The 27,802-nt window shown below is 44.5% G+C and overlaps 1 protein-coding gene across 4 annotated transcripts in view; it reads left to right on the top strand.

Moving 5' to 3' along the window:
- The window catches only part of EMCN (endomucin), an 81,448-nt gene that overhangs the window by 8,494 nt on the left and 45,152 nt on the right, over nt 1-27,802 (top strand). For all 4 annotated transcript variants that reach the window (XM_084860238.1, XM_084860237.1, XM_084860240.1 and 1 more), the window contains exons 2-6: nt 14,859-14,900; nt 16,850-16,885; nt 19,275-19,319; nt 22,561-22,593; nt 27,509-27,607. In XM_084860238.1, the coding sequence (XP_084716364.1) occupies nt 14,859-14,900; nt 16,850-16,885; nt 19,275-19,319; nt 22,561-22,593; nt 27,509-27,607 (255 nt within the window). The remainder of the gene's footprint in view (nt 1-14,858; nt 14,901-16,849; nt 16,886-19,274; nt 19,320-22,560; nt 22,594-27,508; nt 27,608-27,802) is intronic.

Below are 27,802 nucleotides of genomic sequence, written 5' to 3'. Positions count from 1 at the left end.
CAATGCATAGTTAACCTATGGAATTCGCTACCAGAAGATGTAGTGAAGGTTACTAATTTGGTTTTGGATGGCTTTAAAAAGGGGTTAGACAAATTCCTGGAGGAGAAGGCTATCAATGGCTACTAGTCTTGATGGCTATGTGTTACCTCCAGTACCAGAGGCAGTGAGGCTATGGCTATGTACACCAGTTGCTGGGGAACATGGGCAGGAGAGTGCTGTTGCACTTATGTCCTGCTTTTGGGTTCCCAGTCAACAGCTGGTTGGCCACTATGTGAACAGAACACTGGACTAGATGGACCCTTGGTCTGAACCAGCATGGCTCTTCTTATGTTCTTATCTGAGATTAGGGGAAGGGGCTGTCACTTCCAAGTTGCACCTCTACATATTTATGAAATATATGACTCTGATCACACTGCAGTAGGAGATCACAGCCCAACTACATGCACACACAGGGAAGATGGCAACAAGGATCTATGGTGGGCCTTCAACAGTCTCTGGGCAAAAGCCTCTCTAGTCTCTACCGACTGCTAACACTAGCCATGCCTACTGTCATGTACATGGTCCATGGTTCATAAGTGCTGAGGGTCAAAATAAAAGTTTATTATGATTCATTTGTACAACAAGTTCATGTGCAAAATGCCTCATGCCTTTTATCTTGTTCAGTTTCTGTTTGCCCAAGGCCACTTTACACTTTCCCTCTTAATTACTAAGGTGCCAAGGATTATTTGCTACATTAAAGGCACAATCTTATGCATGTTTAGACAGACAAAAGTCCTGTAACTCCCAGCATAGCTGGCTGGGAATGCTAGGAATTGCAGGACTTATTTCTATCTAAATATGCATAGGATTGCACCCTTATAGAACCAAAGAGTGAGAGAGGACCATGTAGTGCAACCCCCTGCTCGATGGAGGAAATCCAGAGCATTCTCAAAAGATGGCTGTCCAGCCTCTGCTTGAAAATCCCCAACTACGGGGAGCCCACTGCCCTCTAATTGGTTCCAGTGTCACACTGCTCTTAACATCCAAATGCTTCTCCTAATGTTCAATCAAAACCTCTTTTGCAATGGAGTTTTCCAATCAAATAGTGCACACGCCATGTATATTAGTGGGGAAATTGTTCAAAAAATCATTCTGTTAGGGACATTGCTTGCAAAAATGTAAAATTTAGGCAAAAATGCATATAAAACCCTCTTGTAACTTAAGCCCATTACAGATAGTCCTGCCCTTTGGGACAACAGAGAATAAGTCTTAACCATCTTTTATGTAACAGTGCTTTGGGGTATTTGAAGACTGCTATCATCCCATACTCCCCATCAGTCTTCTCTTGTCCAGACTAAACATACCCAGTTCTATCAACCCTTCCTCATAGGACTTGTTTTCCATACCTCTGATCATCTTTGTTGCCCTCCTCTAAGTAGGAGAGTAATGAATGTAGTTTGCATTTTGATGCGAACTCACCTAATTTTGCACTTTAAAACCACTATGTGAAGCAAAATGTAGAACCGATATGTGAATAGTTATCCTTTGAAATTTGCCCTTCTCCAAATTTGCAATGGAATTCTCCAATCAAACAGTGTGGCTAGAGTGCTGGACTGGGAGTTGGGAGATCTGGGTTCTAGTCCCCACTTGGCTATGGAAGCTCACTGGGTGACTTTGGGCCAGTCACAGACTCTCAGCCCAACCTACCTCACAGGGTTGTTGTTGTGAGGATAAAATGGAGGAGGAGGAAGATTATGTACGCAGCCTTGAGTTCCTTGGAGGAAAAAAGGCAGGATATGAATGTAATAAATACATACATACATACATACATGGAAATACAGTTCAAAAATGTGTTCTGGTGGGGAAATTGCTTGCAAAAATGTAAATATGAGGCCAAAATGCATACAAAAATCTATGTATTAGGAGAAATATGCATACAAATACTTATAAATGTTCGTGTCATTTAAAAAAACACTGTTAAATTTGGGACAAACTGAATGTAACATTGCAGAAATTCACAAAGTTTGAGATGAACCAAATTTAAGAATGGAAAAAAATGAGAAAATGAGAAACCCCAAATTGACAGATGAATCCATCTACATTCCTCTGAACCTGTTCCACGTGTCTATATCCTTCTTAAAGTGTGGTGCCCAGAACTAGACACAGTACTCCAGATGGGGCCTAACTATTCTATGTAGCAGCAACCCAGAGACTGCCCGAATTAAATCCAGTTTAGGCTGTGCCTGCATCAGAGCTACTCCTCCCCCCTTCCAAATTTGGCTTCATTGTTTTCCTATCCAATTTCTTCCATGTGTGCAGTACACACATGCACACACACATGCGCACACACACACAGAGAGAGAGATTGAGAGAGAGAGATTGTTAGTAAGTTAAGTGCCCCTTTTGGATGTCAAGTGACATACTGTGGCACTTACTGTGATGAGTCAATCCACTGTCAGGGAAGACCCCAGCCTGCCGCTTGACCAAGCAAGCTGGAGGTCAAAAAAGCAGGCTTGCAGTGAATTGTGTTTCTTCTTATGGCACTTCTACAGATCTTACAAGGAACATTGTGGAGAAGTCATTAATCATTCTTTCCTGGGAGACTGCCTTCTTCACAACAGAGCTGAGAAGTGTAGTCCTAATTAGTGACACTATCCAGAATAAAAGACAGACATCATCAGCTGTATGATCGAGTTCATGAAAAGCAACTGGTGTAGGCATCTTCATCCTTACCAGAGCTATATTCTTTTCTACCACTGTAATGCTAGCCAGGTTGACTGGACAGATAAGACATTCATCCTGGGCACTGGCTCGGCTGAGATGGTGGAAAGGTTACAACAGCTGGGATTATTTAGCTTGGAGAAAAGGAGGGTAAGGGGAGGCATGACTGAAGTGTACAAAATTATGCATGGTGTGGGGAAAGTGGATAGGGAGACATTTTTTCTCCCTTTCTCATAATACTAGAACCCAGTGGGGTCATCCCATGAGGCCGATTGGTGGGAGATTCAGGACAGATAAAAGGAAGTATTTCTTCATGCAGCACATAGTTAGACTATGGAATTTGCTACCACAAGATGTAGTGATAGCCACCAATTTGGATGGATTTTAAAAGGGGTTAAACAAATTCCTGGAGGAGAAGGCCATGAATGGCCATTAGTCCTGATGGCTCTATGCTACCTTCAGTATCAGAGGCAGTAAGCCTGTGTATGCCAGTTGCTGGGGACCATGGGCAGGAGGGTGCTACTCATGTCCTACTTGTGGGTTTCCCATAGGCGGCTGTTTAGCCATTGTGTGAACAGAATGCTGGACTATATGGACCTTGGTCAGATCCAGCAGGGATCTTCTTATGTTCTTATGGTGAGCAGCAAGCTGATAGCAACTGTATCCCCTGTTGTTGCCCCTCTTGCATCTGAGTGATACAAACAGTAGCTTCATATCTCTATCAAGTGTGGAAACACTGCTCTCATTCTTGTAGCAAGCCTCCTCCTTTTCTGGGGAGAGTTGGGAGGAAGGTCCAAGTTCCTGAAATGGTTTTGTAAACAGATTCAGGAACTGGAAGCTGTGGCTAGAATCTCCCTTTGGAAGACCAATTTGAGTCTTCCCCAAAGATGTGTACCCAAAACCTAGAATGTGGCATGTTACAGGAAACATCCCCCGCACCCCAACACACATACACACCCAAAGTATACTTGGTTGTTTTGTACATGGCTTTAAAAATCAACACGAAGAATGCTCCCAGGCAAGGTTTTTATTGTGCAATAGTTCTGCCTTGGTCACAGAACATAGAGGGGGATCCAGTTAACTTGTCCTTCAATTTGTAATCCTTCCATGTTCTTCCACATCTTCCATCTTCTCTCCAGCCACTTTTTATTTTTTTCTTTCCCAAGAAAACCACATCAAGGAAGGAAAAGTGCACAATGGTAGAGTGCTTTTGATTGGTAGAGTGCTAGGAGCTCTCTGTCTGGAAGCCCCAAAATGTTATCCTGATCATGCATCATGAAGCTATGTGTGATGGTTTTCCCTACTTTCCTGAAAGCATGCACAACCCTAATTCAGATTAGGACCTTGGTGCTTCAGGAGATGAAGGTTTAAGCTACAAGCCACCTGTTTTTGTCCCCAAATTTCAACCACCCCCCTCGGGGGGGGGATTAAAAAGGGGAGAACCCTCCATTGATTTCAATGGAGACCTTTGGAGAACCTGTAGTTTGGCCTTAAGTGCCTGGAACAATTCATCTGGGTGATTGTTTGATGGGAGCTGCATTGGGATTAGATAGTTAAATGTAGGATATACAGTCAGGGCCAGAAATATTGGGACAAGAATAACTGTTTTGGCAGTTGGCCTCTGTACACCACCACACTGAAGTTGAAAGGAAACACACCCAGATGGGAGCCAAGTCAGATGGGAGCCAAGTCAGGATTTTCAGTTGTAATGCAAGAGGTTGGACAAAAGTGGGGCACTAACCATTCAGGAAGGACAGCCAGTAGCATACACACACACCCATCGTTGGTGGCTCAAAAGTAATGGAACAAACGAACATCATGTCAAACTGAAGGACTGCCTTTAATACCTGGATGAAAATCCTTTGCAGACAATGACTGCCTGAAGTCTGAAACCCATGAACATGACCAAATGCTGAGTTTCCTCCCTCAAGATGCTTTGCCAGGCCTTTCCTGCAGCTGCCTTCAGCTGCTGCTTGTTTGTGGGTCTTTCTGCCTTCAGTCTTGTCTTCAGTAAGTAAAAAGCATGCTCTATTGGGGTGAGATCAGGTGACTGACTTGGCCATTGAAGAACATCCCACTTCTTTGCCTGCAGAAACTCTTGCGTAGCTTTTTCTGTATGTTTTGGGTCATTATCCATCTGCAATATGAAGCAGCATCCTATCAGTTTGGCAGCATTCGCCTGAATCTGAGCAGAAAGTATAGCCCTATGCACTTCAGAATTCATCCTGCTGCTTTTATCAGCACTCAGGTCATCAATAAACACCAGTGACCCGGTTCCATTGGCAGCCATGCATGCCCATGCCATAACACTGCCTCCACCATGTTTAACAGATGATGTGGTATGCTTTGGATCATGAGCTGTTCCTTTCCTTCTCCATACTTTTCTCTTCCCATCATTCTGGAACAAGTTCATCTTGGTTTCATCAGTCCAAAGAATCTTATTCCAGAACTGGGCAAGCTTTTTTAGGTGTTTGCTGGCAAAGGCTAATCTGGCCTGTCTGTTCTTGAGCGTTACCAGTGGTTTGCACCTTGTTGTGAAGCTTCTGTATTTACATTCATAAAGCCGTCTCTTGACTGTAGATGTTGACAATGACATGCCTACCTCCTCAAGAGTGTTCTTGACCTGGCTAGATGTTGTGAAAGGGTTCCTCTTGACCCTGAGCAGAATTCTGTGGTTATCCCCTTTAGTTGTCTTCCGTGGTCTGCCAGGCCTTTTGCTGTTGCTGAGCTTGCCAGGTAATTCCTTCTTTTTCAGGATGTTCCAAACTGTTGTGTTGGCCACTCCCAATGTTTTTGCTATCTCTCTGATGCGTTTATGTTGTTCCCTCAGCCTAATGATGGCCTCCTTCACTCGCATGGATGCCTCTTTGGACCTCATATTGGGAGTTCCAGTGAACAGCTACTAAATGCAAATGGAAGACTCAGAACCACCTGCAGGCCTTTTCTCTGCTTGATTGGTCATGGGGTACCCAGCAAACAGGCCACACCTGGCCATGCAGCTGCTTGTCAGCCATTCATTCCATTACTTCTAAGCCACCAACTATGGGGGTGTGTGTGTATGCCACTGGCTGTCCTTCCTGAATGGTTAGTGCCCCACTTTTGTCACACCCCTTGAATTACAGCTGAAAGTCCTGACTTCACTCCCATCTGGGTGTGTTTCCTTTCAACTTCATTGTGTTGGTGTACAGGGGCCAACTGCCAAAACCTTATCCTTGTTCCAATATTTCTGGCCCTGACTTTATGTAGAATCAAGTAATGTCTGATGGAAATGAAAGGTGGGAAGGAATATAGCTCAGTGCTAGATCACATATTTTCCATACAGAACATTCCAGGTTAAATCCCAGACATCTCCAGTTAAAGCTCTACCTCTCATTCAAATCTTCACCAAGGTTGGCCGTAGAATCCCTGTCCAAATGTCTGGAGACGGTGAGTGGCTGGATGGGGAGGAATAAGCTGAAGCTGAACCCTGACAAGACCGAGGTACTTTTGGTGGGAGACAAGAGGAGGCTGGGGGATGCTGACCTGGTGTTGAATGGGGTACGGCTACCCTTGAAATACCAGGTCCGCAGCCTGGGGGTCATTTTGGACTCCCAGCTGTCCATGGAGGCTCAGGTGTCAGCTGTGAGCCGGACAGCGCTGTATCAACTCCATCTGATACGGCGGCTACGCCCCTTCCTTCCCGACCATCTGCTCCCATCAGTAGTACATGCCCTGGTCTCCTCTCGTTTGGACTACTGTAATGCACTCTACATGGGGTTACCCTTGAAGAAGGTTCGGAAACTGCAGCTGGTACAGAATGCGGCGGCTCGCCTGATTAAAGGCAGCCGCCGGCGAGATCACATCACTCCAGTGCTGAAGGAGTTGCACTGGTTACCAGTTGTTTTCCGGGCCAAATTCAAGGTGTTGGTTTTGACCTTTAAAACCCTATATGGTTCCGGCCCAGCCTATCTTAAGGAGCGCCTCCAGCAACACCAGACAGGCCGCTTAACAAGATCAGCCTCGGATGGCCTTCTCTCTGTCCCATCAGCCAGGACAGCTAGACTGGTGGGGACAAGGGAGAGGGCCTTCTCTGTGGTGGCCCCCACTCTGTGGAACTCCCTCCCTAGGGAACTCCGTCATGCCCCCTCTTTAATGAGCTTCCGTCGTGCATTAAAAACGTGGTTGTTCAGGCAGGCATTTGGGGTGGGCTAGGGTATTTAAAAAAAAAAAATTATGGTAAAATTTTATTGTTTTAAATTGTTTTATGGTGGGTTGTACATCGCCCAGAGTGGCTGGGTGACCAGTCAGATGGGCGATTAATAAATTTAATTAATTAATTAATTAAAGAGATCAGGTAGAAGGTGCTGAGAAAGACCTCTTTCTGCCTGAGTTTCTGTAGTTCTGCTATCAGTCAAAAGTAGACAGTTTTGGCCTGGATGGATACATAATCTAACCTGATCTAAGACACCATCCTATGTTCTTTTTCATTGGCCTCCTGGAAGGTAAGGACGTTCTCCCCAGCCCCCGTCCCATGAGCAGGGTTTTTTTAAAGTTTCAGTTCAGTTTTATTGTTTATAACCTTAGATCACCCCAGTATAACAGAATGAAAATAGCCAGAATATTACAAAAAGTAAAAATGGACAAATTTAATGTAGATCAAGAAAATGACAAATAATTTGGGACTAACAAACTAAAAGTTATGATCAAATTCCCTGATATTAATTTCCAACTTTTTAAAAAGTTTATTTTAACCTAAACAAAAATTAAACATACAAGGCTAAAACATACAGGGTTTTAAACCATTAATTTTCTCCGATTCAAAACAGTTTTTAAAAGAAGAAAAATATCTGTTGGTGCCAATGGAGCTCCCCCGCCTTTTTTTAAAAAACCCTTCCTGGGCAGATGAATATAAGGAAGAGAGCAGTAGGGAGGTTTAACCCACACCTCCTTGTATGTGGTGGTCCCAGTGTGGATCAGGGCCCCACATTCTTACTTGTGAGTAATTAAAAATAGATGGGCAGCTGCACGCTATGTCTGTAATGTATAGTTTGGCTCTTAGTTAGATTATATTAATGTAATAAATTCTATCTCTTGACATCATAGTTTCCCCCTCTTAAATTCCAACTGTTTATATTAAAGTTTATTTTGCTGCATGGTCCATGTCTTCTAGTCTTAATTAAATTCACAGAAATCTAAACCGTCTGATCATTCCAAACCAAAGCAGCAAAGATGAGAAGCCTTGTTGTGGGAGCAGAAGCAGCATTTTGTCTCTCCCATTGAACAACATTTGCTACGGACACTGCTTCCCTCAGCAAAGCATCAGTTGTAGCTGACCTATAAAATATCTATTTGTTTAAACAAGCATGAACTTGCCTGCTAAGACAATTATGGTAAAAACCATTTACAAACTGCATAGTTCTATTTTTGTGATATCTGTAGAGACAAACCCATGTTAAGAAAAGCAAGTCACCCCAGATCCCCAAACCTGGGTAGTTCTAGCCCTTTTCAGACAGCATTCCCCAGCCAGCATGTGCAGAACTGGGATCCTGTCTGTGATCACCAAGCCATGGATATGTATCCATGTATCCATGGATACATAGTGTCTCTCTATATGCACAAACTATACCAGCAATTTGGGGCAATTTTGCTGGGGCACTTCTTTCTCTCTAAACATGCATAGGTCTGTGCCCTAAATAAATAAAAGAGGACTGTTCCGACATTATTCTGAGCAGAGATGCAGGGAGCAGAAACATACCCGTAGTTCCCACTCTGCCTCCTCAGCCTAAAAGGCCCCCTGCCCCCGGCTCCCCCCCCCGATTTTTTTTCATTTACAAACAAAATGGTACTCCTGTAGTGGCTACAGTGTGCTAAAATGGTCAAATTTAATTTCCAAACAAGCTAAATTTAACCATTGCAGTGCAACAGAGAGCTATGGAGCAGTTTGCTGCCCAACTTCAGCAGCAAACCAGTGATATTTATTTATTTATTTATTTATCCTTCCCCCCCCCCCCCGGACAGTCTGTGATGGGAGAGGGCCTGGGAGTGAAAATGGCTCCTAGACCTCCCACACTTGCCCACCTGTGCTTTGCATGGGTCTGTGATATAAAACAAACACTTTTTAAAGGTGTTAAAACCCTGTGTGTTTTGCAGCAATTAAAAGATTAATTCCTTCCCTAAACAGTATGCAGACCTTTCCTGGGTGGGGAGCCCCTTCCCCCTTCTTCATCTTCAGCTCCTCCTCAGTGACCTTGAAGGGGGAGGGGCTGAATTTAGAGCCCTAGAGCAGATCAGATCAGAGTGGCAATGTTCTCGCTCAGAAGCCCTGTCAGAAAAGGGGGCATAGCCTTTTGGGGAACCCCAGGGGGACAGTTTGTTACCTCGGAGGGCCAAATTTGGCCCCCGGACCTGAATTTCTGCACCCATGACCTATAGGAAAGGTCTACTGAGATGAGTAATAAATGGAAATAAGGCAGAAAGTTTGAGGCTTGAATCCTCTCGACATTCCCACAAGTGTAAGCCCCAATGTGAACTCTGTGATTTACCACACACACACACACACACACACACATCAATGCAATTGACAATAAGCAAAGATCCTGGAATGAGAGACTCTCAAAGGATTACACACATCAGGCACCCAACGAGGTTACTTAAATCCAATTAACGTCAGTTGCTTATTAAGATGCACACCAGCATGTACATCCATTCAGTGAGCAATAAGGAGGTTCTAAAGTCTCTGCCCACACTATATCCCTGAACATCTCTTCCAGGACCAGTATATACTTTCTGAAATAAGGATTGCAATTTATATTGCACATGGCACTGAAAACGTCAGATCTATCATCACTGTCAATAGACTTTTCCAGTTTCTGGATCCTCTACTATATAATTTGCTTTTCACATTATAATAACTGCCATATAATTAAGCTTTGCATAGTAGATTGACCCCTGCACAGCAAAGTCAATGTGTTGAGAGCAGGGCCACCAAAGTATATTTACTGAAAATAAACCATACTGAGCCTAAGTATATATCCTAGCTGTTTTTTTGCCATATAGCCATGTTATCTACTTTATAAATGCAGGTCCAGGAATAAGTACCCACATAGAGACACCACCCAATTCCTGTGCTTGCTTCTTCTTTTTTAAGTACAATTTTCATAAAAAGGAAGCAAACTAATCCTGTTCCTGCAAACTGACATATTTCTTTAAAAAATTGCTTGCCACAAACCAGATCTTTCCTATTATAGCTGAAATAAATTTATCCCAAACTCAGAAATTGTACGGGGAGAGGTTTTTCTTAGTCACTCATACCACTGGAACCCAGTCACTCAGTAAAGCTGAATGGTGGGAGATTCAGGATAAATAAAAGGAAATTATTTTTCACACGGCACATAAACAAAGGAATTTGCTACCAAATATTTAGTGATGTCCACCAACCCAGGCAGTTTTGAAAGGAATTATAGAAATTCATTTAGGATAAGGCTGTCAAAAGCTGTTAGTCTTGATGGTTATGTATTACCTCCGGTATCGGAGCCAGTAGGCCTCTGTATATCAGTTGATGGAGAATAGCAGCAGAAGGGTGCTATTGCCGGTGTGGTGTAGTGGCTAGAGTGTTGGACTGGGAGTCGGGAGATCCGGGTTCTAGTCCCCACTCGGCCATGGAAGCTCACTGGGTGACTTTGGGCCAGTCAGCCCAACCTATCTCACAGGGCTGTTGTTGTGAGGCTAAAATGGAAGGAGGATTATGTACGCTGCCTTGGGTTCCTTAAAGAGGAAAAAAGGTGGGATATAAATGTAATACATACATACAGTCAGGGCCAGAAATATTGGAACAAGGATAACTGTTTTGGCAGGTGGCCTCTGTACACCACCACGTTGAAGTTGAAAGGAAACACACCCAGATGTGAGTGAAGTCAGGACTTTCAGCTGTAATTCAAGGGGTGTGACAAAAGTGGGGCACTAACCATTCAGGAAGGACAGCCAGTGGCATACACACACACCCATCGTTGGTGGCTCAGAAGTAATGGAACGAATGGCTGGCAAGCAGCTGCATGGCCAGGTGTGGCCTGTTTGCTGGGTACCCCATGACCAATCAAGCAGAGAAAAGGCCTGCAGGTGGTTCTGAGTGTTCCATTTGCATTTGGTAGCTGTTCACTGGAACTCCCAATATGAGGTCCAAAGAGGTGTCCATGCTAGTGAAGGAGGCCATCATTAGGCTGAGGAAACAACATAAACCCATCAGAGAGATAGCAAAAACATTGGGAGTGGCCAACACAACAGTTTGGAACATCCTGAAAAAGAAGGAATTACCTGGCAAGCTCAGCAACAGCAAAAGGCCTGGCAGACCACGGAAGACAACTAAAGGGGATGACCACAGAATTCTGCTCAGGGTCAAGAGGAACCCTTTCACAACATCTGGCCTGGTCAAGAATGCTCTTGAGGCATGTCATTGTCAACATCTACAGTCAAGGGACAGCTTTATGAATGTAAATACAGAGGCTCCACAACAAGCTGCAAACCACTGGTAACGCTCAAGAACAGACAGGCCAGATTAGCCTTTGCCAGCAAACACCTAAAAAAACTTGCCTAGTTCTGGAATAAGATTCTTTGGACTGATGAAACCAAGATGAACTTGTACCAGAATGATGGGAAGAGAAAAGTATGGAGAAGGAAAGGAACAGCTCATGATCCAAAGCAGACCACATCATCTGTCAAACCTGGTGGAGGCAGTGTTACAGCATGGGCATGTTTGGCTGCCAATGGAGCTGGGTCACTGGTGTTTATTGATGACCTGACTGCTGATAAAAGCAGCAGGATGAATTCTGAAGTGTATAAGGCTATACTTTCTGCTCAGATTCAGCCGAATGCTGCCAAACTGATAGGACGCCACTTCATATGTGATAATGACCCAAAACATACAGCAAAAGCTACCCAAGAGTTTCTGCAGGCAAAGAAGTGGGATGTTCTTCAATGGCCAAGTCAGTCACCTGATCTCAACCCAATAGAGCTGAAGGCAGAAAGACCCACAAACAAGCAGCAGCTGAAGGCAGCTGCAGGAAAGGCCTGGCAAAGCATCTCGAGGGAGGAAACTCAGCATTTGGTCATGTCCATGGGTTCCAGACTTCAGGCAGTCATTGTCTGCAAAGGATTTTCATCCAGGTATTAAAGGTGATCCTTAATTTTGACATGATGTTGGTTTGTTCCATTACTTATGAGCCACCAACGATGGGTGTGTGTGTATGCCACTGGCTGTCCTTCCTGAAGGGTTAGTGCCCCACTTTTGTCAGACCCCTTGAATTACAGCTGAAAGTCCTGACTTCACTCCCATCTGGGTGTGTTTCCTTCAACTTCAATGTGGTAGTGTACAGAGACCAACTGCCCAAACAGTTATCCTTGTTCCAATATTTCTGGCCCTGACTGTACATACATACATACATAAATGTGCCCTCATGTCCTACTTGTGGTCTTTCCAGAAGCATCTAACTGGTCAGTGAGGGAACAGAAGGCTAGCCTTTGGTCTGATCCAGCAGGGCTCTTCTTAGGTTCACCATACCTGAATTCAAGGCTGGTACTGGTGGCCATGTGGCTGTGGAATCTCCTTTGTTCAAAGTTTTCAAGAAATTATTTACATTGATTTATTGGACAGGAAACATACAGAGGTGGGGAAAGTGATGGGACACCTCTGAAAGTGTGAGTCAGGTCAGTTCCCCACCCCCTGTACTTTCAGAGTTTCCCTTAGGCAGGAGGCTGCCCAGCGATCCAAGCAGCAGTGGCACCCAACACCCCAGAGAGAGAAACTAGGGAGAGGGGGAGCAGAGAGAGAAAGAAGAGAGGGGGTCACTGACAGAGGGGGTGGATGAGATGCTACTGTAGGGATGGGCAGATTCCCTACCTGTCATTCCAGCCAGGAATCCGCCCTTGGGGGGAGGCGATCCGTTCCTCCCACCAGAATCCTCTTCAGCTGGCTCTGCTCCACAGCAATTCCGCAGAGCCACCAGCAGGCTCCGAAGTGCCAGCAATATGGTCGCCATGCCATATCGCTGGCTGAGGGGGATTGACTGTGGATGTAAATGGCGTCTAGTACGCCATTTGTGGCCATCAAGGTCTTAGTTTAAGGTAAATGCAGCCGCAAATATTTGCGTAGCCTATCGCATGAAAAAAAAGCAGAGATGCAAATGGCGTCCGGTATGCCATTTGCGGCCATAAAGGTCTTAGTTTAAGGTAAATTCAGCCATTTATGGCTGCATTTACCTTAAACTAAGACCTTTACATCTGCAAATGGCGTACTGGATGCCATTTGCATCTGCAGTCAATCCCCCTCAGCCAGCGATATGGCATGGCAGCCGTATCGCTGGTGCTCCAGAGCCAGAGGATCTGGCCGAAGAGGATTCCGCAGGGAGGCGGAGGTAGGTGCTCCATTCCGCCATGGACTCCGGGGGGCTGGATTCTTTAGAATCTGACCTCATTGGGGTCCGTGGCTGAATTGTCCGCCATCCCTGTGAGATAGGGTGGTGGCAGGCAGAGGGGGCAATGAGAGCCTGCAGAGAGTGTAGCCAACATGATCCATGCTTTCAAAGATGCCCCATGGGCAGTTACCCCCCCCCCCATCAATTGGTACTAAAGATGTGAAGGCCTGGAAAAAAAACAGAAAAATTGGGGGTGTTTCTTTGTTTCCAGGAATTTGGGGAAATTTGGCAGGAAATGATCTTTTACTGAATGTTTCTGTTTTTCTCCCTATTTTTCCTTTTTTTTTCACATCTCTAACCAGAACCCCAATTGACTGTGTGCCCTACTGGCTGTTTTGTTTGAGGTGCTCAATAGCCTTTGATAGAAAAAAAAAAGATTCCCCACCTCTGCATTAGTCTGTCTAATCCAGGACTACCTATATTTGGATGCGGCTTGCCAAGATTGAGACCCTTTCCCATCCCTGTTGGCGATGTCAGGAGCTGAACCTGAAATCTTACTACAAAACACACTTCCTTCCTGTGCTATGGTCTCTTCCAGGTTAACTACAGACTTTCTTCCTGCTTCTTGCTTTCTGAAGTATTGCAATTCACCATAGGAGCCCAGAAGGCTTCAAGGGAAAGCTGATCTACTTCATGTTATCCTATTGTTGTGCAATTCAGGGTTTGGACAGGACTGGGTTAACAGAGTCAGAAAGAAAGCTTGAAATGTCCTTAAAAGTCCATGGCAAAGCAGGTCAGGTGCATCTTTTGTTAGGGAAATAGCCAGGAAACCTAGAAGATGGTTGGAGAAGATGACTCATTCTAATCCTCCACCTCCAGCCAGAGGAAGGGGGCAAGCTAGGTGTCTGTGACAAGGAACAGAAAGACAAAAGGAAGTTTTGAGACAAATGCCGCAGGTTTTTTAATCGGATTAAAAAAGAGACATAGAGAGAGGAGAGGGGTTTTAGGCTTAGTAAGCGAAAAAAAATTAGGGATGCAAGAATTCCTCTCTCTGAAGATCTGATGTGAGTCAATGAACTGATGGTTGGAGTGTTGAGCTCCCTGACAGTCCCATACTCAATTTCTAAATCAACTCAAATATTACAAAACTCCTATGATCCCTCCTTCCAGAGGAAGCCAAACTCATGTAAGTGCTGTGGCCGTGGAATATCTCATGGCTCAGAAAAATGGGATGCATGTAACAACTTTTTTTTTAGAGTAGGTTTTGCGAAATGAGCACCATTTCAGCAAGAAAAATCAACAAACGTAATTAGCAGCTGTTCACATTTTAATGAGAGGATGATGTCAAACACTGAAGTGTAAATATGTACACAAAAGAGATGCACCTGAAAATATTCTACTATGCGTAGATAGGCAACCTGGTGCCCTCCAGATGTTTTCAGTTACAATCCCCAATAGCCCCAGCCAACATAGACAATGGTCAGGGGTGGAGGGAGTTGTACAAAACATTTGGAGGGCACATATGGTAGATGACGGGGGGGAAAGGTTCCAGTAGTGACTGGAATATCCCAATACTGCTAAACAAGTGGTGGGGTATAACAGGAAAGGTTAATCAATAAAGCAACAAGGGAAAGCATTACCAACTGTTCAAACAGCTGCTCAGCAGAATGGCTCCTGCTTCTTGCATCCCATTGCCCGTGCTTGAGTCTAATTAGTCCTTTGTCAGAGAATGTTGAGAACAATGGCTAACATTCATATTGTTTTTGTCTTCAGCACAGGAAACAAAAACACCCAGCAAGGCTCCGATAACTACTGGTAAGGAACAAGCCTTTTATCATCTTATTTTTCACCATCTCTTGAGAACGGGCACTTCCATCTGGGTGGCTTTCTGCTAGAAGTAGGGATGGGAGAATCGGGGATATTTGAGCTTGCCGAAATTCTCCAGACTTCACTTCGAAGCTCAGTTCAGCTCAATCCCGTTTCTGTTTGTGATCTGTTTTTCGGTTCATTCGAACAGGGAAAGTGTGCACTCCAAACAGGAAAACTGCTCATTTCTGTGTGCATTTTACAAAAGTGTGCACTTTTCAAGACTAAAGCATGAAAATCTGTTTTGTTTGGTTTTGAAAAATGCACATTTCAAAGTGCACTTTTTAAAAAAAGCATTTTCGAAATGCAATGAGAAGTTTGTGAACATTTTTTTTAATGCACTCACATTCAGGGTTGCAAATGTGTTTTGTTGTTGTTGTTGTTGTTTGGGTGATTTGCAAACTGAAACAAATTTCTTGTACATCCCTAGCTAGAGGAAATGTCTTCCCCTCTTGCCAGTTACACCATACATTTGTGCCTCCACCTGTGAAACTCTGGGGGGAAAACATATTACCTTCATGCAAATCCAAATGTCAGAAAGCTGAACAAATAACTTGATTCATTATTGAAGTGAGGCCTTGGCAAAAGGACAACAGCTGAGGACATGTAGGCTATAGTGGGGGTAGATGTAGCAGCTCCCACTCCCCAAGCATTTCTCCCTAAAATGATCAGAAAATAGATTTTTCTCCTTGAGCATAGGAGATGGAGCTTTTCTTCAAGGCATCAGTTGCAGTGGTACCATATAGATTATGACAGGGGTCCCCAACCATTTTATGTTGGTGGGCACATTTGGAATTTTGAGAGTGTTGTGGGTGCTCTCACAAAATGGCTGCCATGGAGGGCTTGCCCATTTATAAAATAGCTACCATAGTGGGCATGGCTGGGCACAAAACACTCATTTCCCTGAAGTCAAACTGGTGACACTAAAAGAAAAATAACTTACCCAAGAAGCTAAGTACAAGACAGAGGTGGGGCTGAGCTCCAAAACACAAAACCACTCTTTTGAACCCAGATAAGGTGGTGCTGAAACCAGTTGCTTGGGTCCTAACTCAATGGCAGAACACATGCTTTGCAGGTATTATGTCCCTGGTTCCTCTCTGACATCTCTAATTCAAACTTGTGGGATCTACTTTTTTGTTTTTACTGTAACCTCCTGGTCAGCGGCGGCTGGTGAGATGGTTTGCTAGTTGGAAGTGCTGTAGGGCTGGACCTACCGTTAAGCAGAGTGGGGCAGCTGCCTCAGGCCGCAGTTTTGTGGTATCATGAACGGCAGCAAAATGTTTGTCATTACCTTTGTTATTATGGTACTCTTATTGCCAGAGGGAGACATGTTTTGCTCTGCCACCTCCTGGCATTTACAGCTAAAGACGGGGATTTCCTACCATCTCAGTTACCCTTTTGTGGCACCTAGCAGTTCCAACTACCAAATAACTTCATTGGCTGCTGCTGATTCAGGGCTCAGGAATGGTGAACCCAAAGATCCAGTGTGGTCAATACAGTGTAGCCTTCTCCCTCCCTGGTGTCCTCCAGATGTATTGGACCACAAGTCCCATCATTCCCAGCCAGCATGACCAATGACCATGCTGGCTGGGAGTGGTGGGTGTTGTAGTCCAACATATCTGGAGGGCACCAGGGTGGGAAAAGCTAGGTTAGTGTCAGGCTAGGATGAAGGCAACCTTGTTAAAATTCTCTCATCCACAAAGCTTACTGGGTGATTTTGGGCCATTCACTATTCCCCAGACCAACCCACCTCACAGGGTTGTTGTATGAGCAAACTGGGGGGCGGGGCGGGATAACAGGCACATGATACTTCATCCTTCGATTGCTTTTTTATTGTAACATTAAGTTGAACTGCAAGATGAAATCACCACTCTGAATGCATAATATTATTTGTGCAGGTGTGTCCATAAGGGAAAGCAGCCCAGTGCCCACAGGTAAGGTCTCGTGTTGAGAATTGTTTGGAATTCTTAAAGAAACTATATGTCTCAATGAACATAATTTATATATGCGATGTTTTGTAGCTCCTCTCAGTGTCTTCAGTGTTCACAGGTTGAGTTAAACCCCTTTGCACCAAGTTTCCATTACTTTCACTTGCAAAGATTCTGTTGCCAGCCTAAATTAGTCCTCCACATAGAACAAATATAAGACATTTCATCTAATATTGTGAAGCTGGATGCCTGAAGCAGAAAGTGGAGAATGGTGTGATTGTTCTTGTAATAGGAGGCATCTTTCTGGGGAACTGAGATGAATCTGAGCAAACACAGGAGATGAGCTTCAGAAGGGAAGCCTTCTAGGGATGTGGGAAATGGCCAAGAGAAGCTGGAAATATGTGTCTTTAGGGGAGAGGGAGTGAGGGAGCCACAAGGAGAGCTAGGCAGAACAAAATATAGCTTGGAGCAGTGGAGACTGGTGGCTCCGATGTCAGTGGGGTGGTGAATCTGGTCCGGGTTTCATTCAGAACCAGTCAGATCCCTTAAGCTCTGCACCTTGGATAGCTCCTTTAGAGTTCTGACTGGTTCGGACTGAAACCCAAAGTGGATTCACTCTGCCCCACTGACATCGGAGCCACCAGCCTCCACTGGCTTGGGAAGGGTTGTAGATCTTGCAGTAGCTGTTGAAAACTATGGAGCCATTAAAGCTACCGGGGAATTCTGCTTTGAAGAAGGTCCTGGGGTTGAAAGACAAAATAGGGTGGAGCATACTTGGGCAGAGCATGCTTGGGAAGAGCCAGGGCTGCTGCAGGACTGGGACATTATTGTGGGTTGGATCCAGATTTAGGTGGGTGCAACTGGGCTGACAGAAGTGGGCATCCCTGCCCCTTCCTCCCCTGGATAGCCCCTCCACCCCTCCTGAAAATGCTACACAGAGGGCCATGGGACCCCACTGAATAGGGTGAGCTGTGGTGCAGAGAAAGGGGGATCCCTGAAAGTTGGGTCAAGGCACCTTCCATGAGCGGAGCCCTTCCATCAACTGAAGGCAGATCCTGGATCCAACTCTGTGTGTTCAGAGTAGGGGCGTCATAAGCATTCAGAGTGACCACCTAAATGAGAATGCTTTGGCGGGGGGAAATGGATTTTCCCAGCAACAGTATATTGTTCCTTGTTGTAATGTAAATAAGTTTGGGGTGGTTTGTTCTTGAATGGGTAATTGAGATCCATAAGCTTTGCAAAAGACCTACAAAAGACATATAAAACAAAGAGAGGGAGAGCCTGTTGGCATGATCATGGAGGGGAAAATATTTCCCCTGCCACGCATGTTGGGGGAGTGTTGCATGATTACCTTCACTGGCCCGGACGGGCTTGCTGTGTCATGCAAACCCAGTGAGGGTGGCTGTTGCCATGGTTAACAACTCACCCCAGAAACCTACAACAGCCCATAGGTTCTGGTTGGCTTGTTAACCATGGCAAAAAAGCCACCCTGGCCAGGTCACATGACACGACAAGCCATGCTTCAGAAGGTAATTATGCAAATCCCGCTGGCATATGACCAGCACACAGGGCAGGGACAATAAGCTACTGTGGCTTTATTTCCCCCTCTGTGCAAACACGGTCACAGAAAAAGAGAGAACGGTTACCTGAATGTTTGGACTCTCTTACTGTTGTAAATATCCATTTGGAACCCATGGAACTGTGGGAAAACAGCTGGGGGAAAACAGTTCATCATCACTCCTGCTTATCCACTCATTCATTCAAAATTACCACCTCTTGAGACTGCCTTTCATTTAAGGGTATTGTATGTTAAGAGGTGATGCTAGGGAAAGTGGAAGGCAAAAGGAAGAGGGGCCGACCAAGGGCAAGATGGATAGATGATATTCTGGAGGTGACGGACTCGACCCTGGGGGAGCTGGGGGTGGCGACAGCCAACAGGAAGCTCTGGCATGGGCTGGTTCATGAAGTCACCAAGAGTCGGAAGTGACTGACCGAATAAACAACAAACAAATGTTAAGAGGGCAACAAATCCCTGGCTGAACTCTCATCTGAAGGGAAAACTGGGGGCCATTTGCTTTGAAGTGGAGATGCAGAAAAAAGGGTATATTAAAACATAAAGATACAGAGGTTTCATATAGTGATGCCACTCTCCTCATTTCCTAATCCAAGCACAGCAAGGACACTCAATGCTGCAAGATAGAAATTCAGAATTTCAAATATGCTTTCAGGTAGCTTTCATATAAAATGTGGAATGTATTACCATGAGATATTACCACATTCCAAAAGGTCATCGAGCAATTTATCTGAAACTTCTCCTTTCCTTCAAGCAGACGAGGGTATTTTTTTCAATAATAAAATTCATTTTGTTTTCTCTATCCCATCCTTTCCATAACAGGCACTATATTCTCTTCAGCGAACACGAACACAACTAAGCATAAAGGTAATTTCTTAAATAATTGAAATATTTTAGGCATTGATCAAGAGTCTGCTGCTACATTAACGCATGTCAAAAGTTTTCAATGCAGTACTCTGTAAATAAAACCCTGTTTCATGATGAAAGTGACTTGTTCTTGTTTAGATGTAGTTAAGCTAGAACATTTTCTATACTAACTGTATAGTTAGTATATTATTTTAGTATACTAAATTTTAGTATACTATACTATTCTATACTAACTGTGAAATCTCATACAAGTATGTATGTATGTATGTATGTATTAATCGCCCAACTGGCCAGTCACCCAGCCACTCTGGGCGATGTACAACAATAAAAACAGTTTATACAATGAAATTCAACATTAAAAATATCACGTTTCTAAAATTACCCTAGCCCACCCCAACTGCCTGCCTGAACAACCAGGTTTTTAATGCATAGCGGAAGCTCATTAAAGAGGGGGCATGGCGGAGTTCCCTAGAGAGGGAGTTCCACAGAGTGGGGGCCACCACAGAGAAGGCCCTCTCCCTCATCCTCACCAGCCTAGCTGTCCTGGCTGATGGGACAGAGAGAAGGCCATCCAAGGCTGATCTTGTTGAGCGGCCTATCTGGTGTTGCTGGAGGCGCTCCTTGAGATAGGCTGGGCCGGAACCGTATAGGGTTTTAAAGTTCAAAACCAAAAACTTGAATTTGGCCCGGAAACCAACTGGTAGCCAGTGCAGCTCCTTCAGCACTGGAGTGATGTGATCTCGCTGGTGGCTGCCTTTAATCAGGTGAGCCACCGCATTCTGTACCAGCTGCAGCTTCCGAACCGTCTTCAAGGGTAACCCCACGTAGAGCGCATTACAGTAGTCTAAACGAGAGGAGACCAAGGCATGTACTACTGATGGGAGTAGATGGTCGGGAAGGTAGGGGCGCAGCCGCTGTATCAGATGGAGTTGGTACAGTGCTGTCCAGCTCACAGCTGACACCTGAGCCTCCATGGACAGCTGGGAGTCTAAGATGACCCCCAAGCTGTGGACCTGGTCTTTCAAGGGTAACCGTACCCCATTCAACACCAGGTCAACATCCCCCAACCTCCTCTTGTCTCCCACCAAAAGTCCCTCAGTCTTGTCAGGGTTCAGCTTCAGCTTGTTCCTCCCCATCCAGCCACTCACCGTCTCCAGACATTTGGACAGGGATTCTACGGCCAACCTTGGTGAAGATTTGAATGAGAGGTAGAGCTGCGTGTCATCCGCATACTAATGACACCACACCCCAAACCTCCTGATGATAGCCCCCAGCGGCTTCACATAGATGTTAAATAGGATCGGAGAGAGGATGGAACCCTGTGGCACCCCACAAGTGAGCGGCCACAGGTCCAAAACCTCCTCTCCCAGTGCTACCCTGTGGTACCTGGTGGAGAGAAAGGACCGGAACCACCGTAATACGATGTCTCCAATGCCCAACCCCTCCAGGCGGTTCAGGAGGATACCGTGGTCAATGGTATCAAAAGCCGCTGAGAGGTCGAGGAGAACAAGAAGGAGCATTCGCCCCTATCTAGAGCCCTCCTCATATCATCCACCAAGGCGACCAAGGCCGTTTCTGTCCCATGCCCAGGCCTGAAGCCTGACTGAAATGGATCTAGATAATGGCTTCTTCCAAGTGTGCCTTCAACTGCATTGCCACCATCCGTTCAATCACCTTGCCCAAAAAAGGCAGATTCGAGACTGGGCGAAAGTTGTTCAGAACTTGGGGATCCAAGGAGGGCTTTTTTAAAAGCGGTCTTATCACTGCCTCCTTGAGGGCTGATGGCATCCCTCCCTCCTCAAGGGAGGCGTTCACCACCACCCTGACCCCCTCACCCAGCCTCTCTCTACAGCTCATAATGAGCCAAGATGGGCAGGGATCAAGTAAGCAGGTGGCCGGCCTTACAGATGAAAGCACCTTGTCCACCTCATCAGAAAGAAGAAGCTGGAACTGATCCTACATATCCGGTGTGCCACAGACCACCTCCTGCTCACTAACTGTATCCACAGCGCACGGAATAACACTCCTAAACTGATCAATTTTATCTGCAAAGTGCCTTGCCAAGGCCTCACAGGAGGCCTTAGAATGCTCCAGCGGTTCCGGAGCAACTGGACTGTATATTCTGTATACTCAAATGTAAGCCCCACTGACCTGAATAAGACTTACACCCTGGTAACTGTGTATAGCAGTGGTCGTCACTATTTTTCAAGCAGCTGCCGCTTGAGGACCTTTTCTGGGCTGTGAGGAGTCTCTCATCACCTTTCACCCCCATCAAGTAGCAATGCTGACATGGCTGAAGGCCTTTGCCGGCCTCTCCTTCCCATCTTACTTCTCTTCATCCAAGCAAAGCAGTCACTAGGCAGGCAAGTTCTGACAGGCTGGCTAGGTCCTTGGATCGGGATGGATCTTTTTCTCACCACTGAGAGAGTGCTGCAAAAGCTGAGTGCTACTCAGCGCTGCAAAATCTCCCAGTGCAGGTCCACATTGGTCTATTTCTTGCTCATGAATTCAATTTCCCCTTTACCTCCTGCACCTGTTCAGTGCCCCACTACAGCTAGCCAATCACGTTGCTCTTTGCCTCTTGGACTTCTCTCCCGCCACAGCTAATTGGCTGATTGCCCCTGCATTCTTCTTTTCGCCTTCCCAGACAGCTTACAACTGAGGAGTGGCTGGTTTTCTGACTCCCCGCGCCCAAAGCGTTCTCTGGTAGCCCAGGTCACAGTAGTCAGCCCACCACTAAAGCAAACAACAAGGCAAAGCTAGAGAGCCCTGCTGAGCATGAGCAGCCACTGCAAGAACAGAGAGAGCGGGGAGGGAGGTTGGGAGGGAGCTGCAGTAGAGGTAGTCGGGGGCTGCCAGCAGCTCTGAGGCCTTGCAGTAAAGAACACTGGTGTATAGAATTGCAGACTTAGATTTTCAGCAACGATCTGTAATGCTTCTAAATAGCCATTACTGTAGGACACCTTACTCGGAAAAGAATGTATTTGTAGCTAGGGATGGGTGAGAATTTCATTTTTCTTCATTTTTGCTGAGAATTTACCATAATTGACGAATTCTTTATATTTGACATGGAAACAATTTTAGGTTTTTTTTTAAAAAAATAAATTTGCAAGGAACTGAAACTGATGTATCCATCAAAGTCCAGGGCTTTGAGTGCTTGGCTCTTGAAAGTCTAGATTTGAATCCCGGTGTATTCAGCCATGTTTGTGATGCTGAATTAAGTATTTTTGTTTTCTGACAGGCTTCTCATCTTTAACAACTCCATGGCCAGCAGGTACAACATTGTCCTCCTATAATAATGCATTTCTCTGTTTTATTTTCATGATTGTGCACTTTTTCTGCAGACTTTTCCCTGATGTGTGCATTTTTGTGCACAATTTTGTGTTTGTTTGTTTTGGGAGAGGAGAACTCTAACACTAAATTCAGAAGTGTGAATTTCAGTACGCAACTCTGTGCCAGTTTGCTTATTGGTTCAGCAGATGCAAATTTATTGACTTCTCATAAAAATTAGGACTGAATGAAATTCTCACCCATCCCCATCTCAAACGAGGTAACAGCCCATAGAGATGGAGACAGAGAGTTTCAGTTCTTTCTCCAGACCTACCTTCTTAAACTGGGTTCCAGACTGCAAAATATAACTCAAATATTTAATTATTTATTTTGTTAAAAGAAATTCCTACCAAACTTCATTACTCAGGGAGGATACGGCATAAAACCAATACAAAAGAACAAGAAAGTGGCTGATAAAAATCTCAGAACAGATTAAGGCTGCAATCCTATATACTCACTTACCTGGGAGTAAGTCGCACTGAACTCAAAGGGGCTTTCTTTTGGGTAGACACGTGTAGGGTTGCACTATAAAATGTGCACTGTTAAGGCTGCAGTCCTATACACACTTACATTGGAATACGTCTCATTGAACTCATAGGACTGCACTGTAAATCAGAAAAAATGCCTAGGTGGATTTTAAAAATGCCTAGTGTCTAAATCAGCCTTCCCTAACCTGGTGCCCTCCAGATGTGTTGGACTGCAACTCCCATAATTCCCAGCCCATTGGCTGGAAATTATGGGAATTGCAGCCCAACACATCTGGAGGGCACCTGGTTGTGGAAGGCAGGCCTAAGTGTTAGCAATGTTGGTGTGAGATGAAACTCTTTGGGGAGAGCATTCCAAAACTGGGATGCCACTGCCAAAAAGCCCTCTCCCTTGTAGATAATCTTTGTGCCACTGATTAGAAGTTCTGGCCCAGCCCTGTCCCTTTAGTTGCTCTTCCTTGTATCTTCTTCCATTCAGAGTCCTTTATACTTAATGTTGCTAGCGTAGGAACTTGAGCTACATTCCCCTATCATCTAAGAAAAAGTACATGCTGACATAAAGAAACATGTGGTGGCTGTAAGAAGGCAAATCATGCTTGGAATGATTTCCTCAGAGTGCCATTTACTCTTCTCAAGGTGATGGATTCTGTGCTACAGCCTACAAGTGACACTGCATTGTCCCTTCGAAAAGCTTGGCTCTAATAAAGGAGAACCCTTTTTTTCATTTTCCAGAACTGCTATAACGGCATTTGCTAATTCATTTTTGTGACTCCCCTGCAATGTAAGTGGGTAAGAATATCATTATTCCTTATTTTCATAGACTTAGAGGATCCCAAAGCTACTGCAAGGGTTGGTGATAGAAAGGGGGAGAAATACAAAATGTAGAGATAAGAACATAAGAAGACCTGTGCTTCATCCATCCAAAGTCTTCTCTAGTCCAGCATTCTCTTCCCACACTGGCCATGGCCAACCAGATGTCTGTAGGAAGCCCACAAGTAGGACATGAGTACAAGACAAGTAGGACATGAGTACAAGAGTACAAGTCTTGCTCATGTTCCCCAGCAGCTTGTATCCAATGTTAGTCCTACTTAGAGTAGACCCACTGAAATGATTGGGACTTAGATGAGACTCAAATTAATGTGAAAAGTTAGTTATGACTTACAAGGTTCCTTGATTCAAAATCGACCTAAGTGCAACTAACTTGGTCTGGATCCAACTCTATGATTTGATTAGGGTTGGACTCAATGGTCTTATAGGCCCCTTCCAACAATACTATTCTATGATTCTATGGTGCACACACATATAGTAAGATTACAATTTACTACATTCTGAATTTTTTTTTTTCAAAAAGTGAATGCTTTCTAGAACATGGTAAACAGTGATTCTGTCAGATGGACGTGAATTCATCAAGCACTTGACAATGCAAAAATGATGAGAAAACCACCTTCTGGTGACTTTTCCACAACAATAAAACATAAAGACTATTTATCTTTTTCTGCCTCTTTGGGCAATATTTCTGTCCAAAATGAAGATTTATACAAAACCCAAGGTTTAAGAGGATAGTGCAGATTTTTATTCCTACAATGGCAGCTGCATTGTGGTGCATAATAAGCTACCATTCATAGCCAGAACCATTATTTTCTAGTGAATGCTTCTGGTTTTTCTACCAATTTCAGATGCATAGATAAAAGATTTTTTTCACTACCTGGTGTTACAGAACAGAAAAAAAAACCTCTCAGTAACAAGAAAACTCTCAAAAACAGCCCCTCAACTGCCTCATTTCTAGCACAGAAGTAAACCTGCCAAGCTAAAACTATTGTCTGTTGTAGACCAACCAGTTCTTCACAAAAAGAAGAACATTTTTCACACAGTTCTTCACAAAATTCAAACAAACATAGTCCTTTTCTCTGGTCAACAAGAATTTGTATAAATGTTGTTGACTATTTCTCTAAGACATATGGATCTAATATGCACTTTGAGAAATGGACAAGAGCAAAGTTGGATCTGTAAGCACATGTGCGTGGGTGTTCCATGTACATATTCAACCATGTGGTCACCCAACTTAAGTAATCATTAGGGATGTATGGATTGTGTAAAATCCATTCCGTCTGCATTGTGCAGGTTGTCAGGCACCTTTCATTCCATTGTCCATTCCTTGATGGAACTGGATTTTTTTTAGTTTCTGAATTTGTGCAAATTCACACCTGTGCAAATTTGCATTTGCAAAAATGCGCAAATCCCCCAATGTGCATTTTTACATTTTAGCCTTGTCAAGAATAGATTCTCCCATTTCTCAATCAACTTTACAGATAATCAAAACTTCAGGCTATTATGACTTTATTTTGCTAAAGACTAGCCTTTCTACAAATGCAGATTCAAGGAAGCTCTCAGACTGCCCTAGGCTCTGAATGACTAATCTGCGATCTCCAATTAGAGAAAATAAACTGGAGGGTCATGAAGTTATCAACAGTTTGCCCATGAACCTCATGGCCAAACGTGCCTCACCATGTCTCCCTTCCCTTAGGGCAGCTCCCTCCTAAGAATGGCTATCCTGGCAGAGTGACTGAGCCCCGTCCCTAACTTTGCCTTGTGATGATCCCTAGTGTCTCACACCCCTCTTCCTTCTCCTTCTCAGAAACTTGAGTTCTCATGATGGAGGGAGGGGGCAGCAACTCAGCCTGGGCCATCTGTTTGTCAAGGCCTTGGGAAGAATCTCTCCCAGCACCTTGGGACTCTGCGAAATGTTCCTCTCCCAGGCTCTGATCTAGCTGCTCCAACTCTGATTCAGGATTAGAGCTGTCAGACATCTCAAGGGGCTTGGATTCATCCCTGACAAGCCTACGGGGAGAATGTGCATTTTCTATCATTTTTTTTTTAAAATCCGTATTTTTCTATTTACTAAATTTGCACAAAATTCCAGGAAGTTAGAAAAACGGTCTGCAAGCCTGTGGAATCTGCCCAACTAGTGGAAAAGCTGGTCCACTGCAGAATCCACAGATTGGATTATTAAAAATCCAAACTTATTTGATTCCATTGCGGATTTCTCCGACATCCCTAGTAATCGACTTTCTTTACTGAGAGTAAAGAATTGCTCAGTTGTGTCATATGTGAAATTATCTTTGGGGAGAAGGCTGCACCTATTCTTCCATCATGTGAAAAGAAAACTCATTATGGCCTTGGGAATTATGAACTGAACCTCTGATTACTTGCAGTTTGATCGTATGCACATTCACCCAGAAGTCAACTCTGCTGAATTCAATGAGACTTTAAGGGTGCAATCCTATGCATTTAGACAGGGAAAGCCCTACACCTCCCAGCATTCTGGCTAGGGATTGCTGGGAGTTGTAGGACCTTTCCCTGTCTAAACATGCATAGGATTGTGCCTTAAGTCCTGTGCAGGCCTGGAAAGCCTGACCACACTGCTCTCCATGCATTAGCAGGGTGGCCACTTATGAATTGTCAAAAAAGAGGAAATGCATGAGCATAAAAGAGGACGAAGGTGGACAGCAATTTATATTAAATATGCATATGCTAATTTATATGTATAGATGCACATTTAGAAATAATTCTACTTTAAAGAGAATTTTCTATTTCTCACCATAGTGTGGAAGACTGTGACCAGGTGACCTGTGTACCTTGGTCAGTCTGCTGTCTATTTGGTGTTAATGGGCAACTTCAAGGCCCAGGTTTTCCTTCTGGTGGTTCTTTATCCTTAAACCAGACTTGGACTGGGCAACCTTTCAAATAGACAAGAGTCTTCTGGCAGCCCTTCCATTAAAAGACTGTCCTCTGTAAAAAGGGACACATGGCCACCCTGTGAGGGCAAAGGTCTGCAGCAGGGTGCCTGCTTTATTTGTGTAAGCCCCTGAGATGTGGAAAACCCCATCATGCATAGAGTTTCTAAATAACAGAGGGAGCATGTATGACAATGGCCATCTCCCCATGGCAGACCTCATCCAATGCATGAACCTTAAAAAGCATAATATTACCAAATTAGGAACTGGGTTGAAATTTTAAAAAAATATATACTGACACAGCCTATAACACAGACCTCATGGACACAAGATCTGGCCCTGCTTTGGGACTTTTCTGTTTCTTCCTTCCATCCTTTGCTTTTTGTACCACCTAGCCTAATGAAGAGCTCTAGAAAACCCGAGTGCTTGTGCACCCTTTTGTCGCATTTTGGTTGATCCTAAGAAAGGATTGCCCAACTGTGGATTTTGGATTTCTCTTTCTCTCTCATAGACCTGCACCGCTATTTTTGGATGGATGGATAGATGCATGCACGCACGCGCACACACACACACACACACACACACACATTTATTTGGAAGGGGGAAAGCCATATAAAAAGTTGCATGTTCTTTCTTTCAGTCGTTACCATAGAATCAACAAATTCAACAAATTCAACACACCAACAACTGTTGGTCCCGACGTCTGCATCGCTGTTGGCATCCAGTGCCACACTTCTCAGTAAGTATTGTGTATCTTGGTTCTCCTGATAAATTTATATAAGCCATACATAAAACACACACAACTGTTTGGTGCAGTAAAGTAAGCATTAGAGTTTTCAGAAGAAGTTTGGAGAGCTGTTTCATACCACCCGCTGAACCTGCTGCAGTTTGTAGTCAGCCCTTATGAGCTTGGTGAGACTCCATTGTTGACACC

The sequence above is a fragment of the Heloderma suspectum genome, chromosome 5, assembly GCF_057233095.1.
Source record: "Heloderma suspectum isolate Gila_16-S chromosome 5, 16-S_ref, whole genome shotgun sequence".
Lineage (NCBI taxonomy): Eukaryota > Metazoa > Chordata > Lepidosauria > Squamata > Helodermatidae > Heloderma > Heloderma suspectum.
This window is presented reverse-complemented; position numbering and strand designations above follow the sequence as displayed.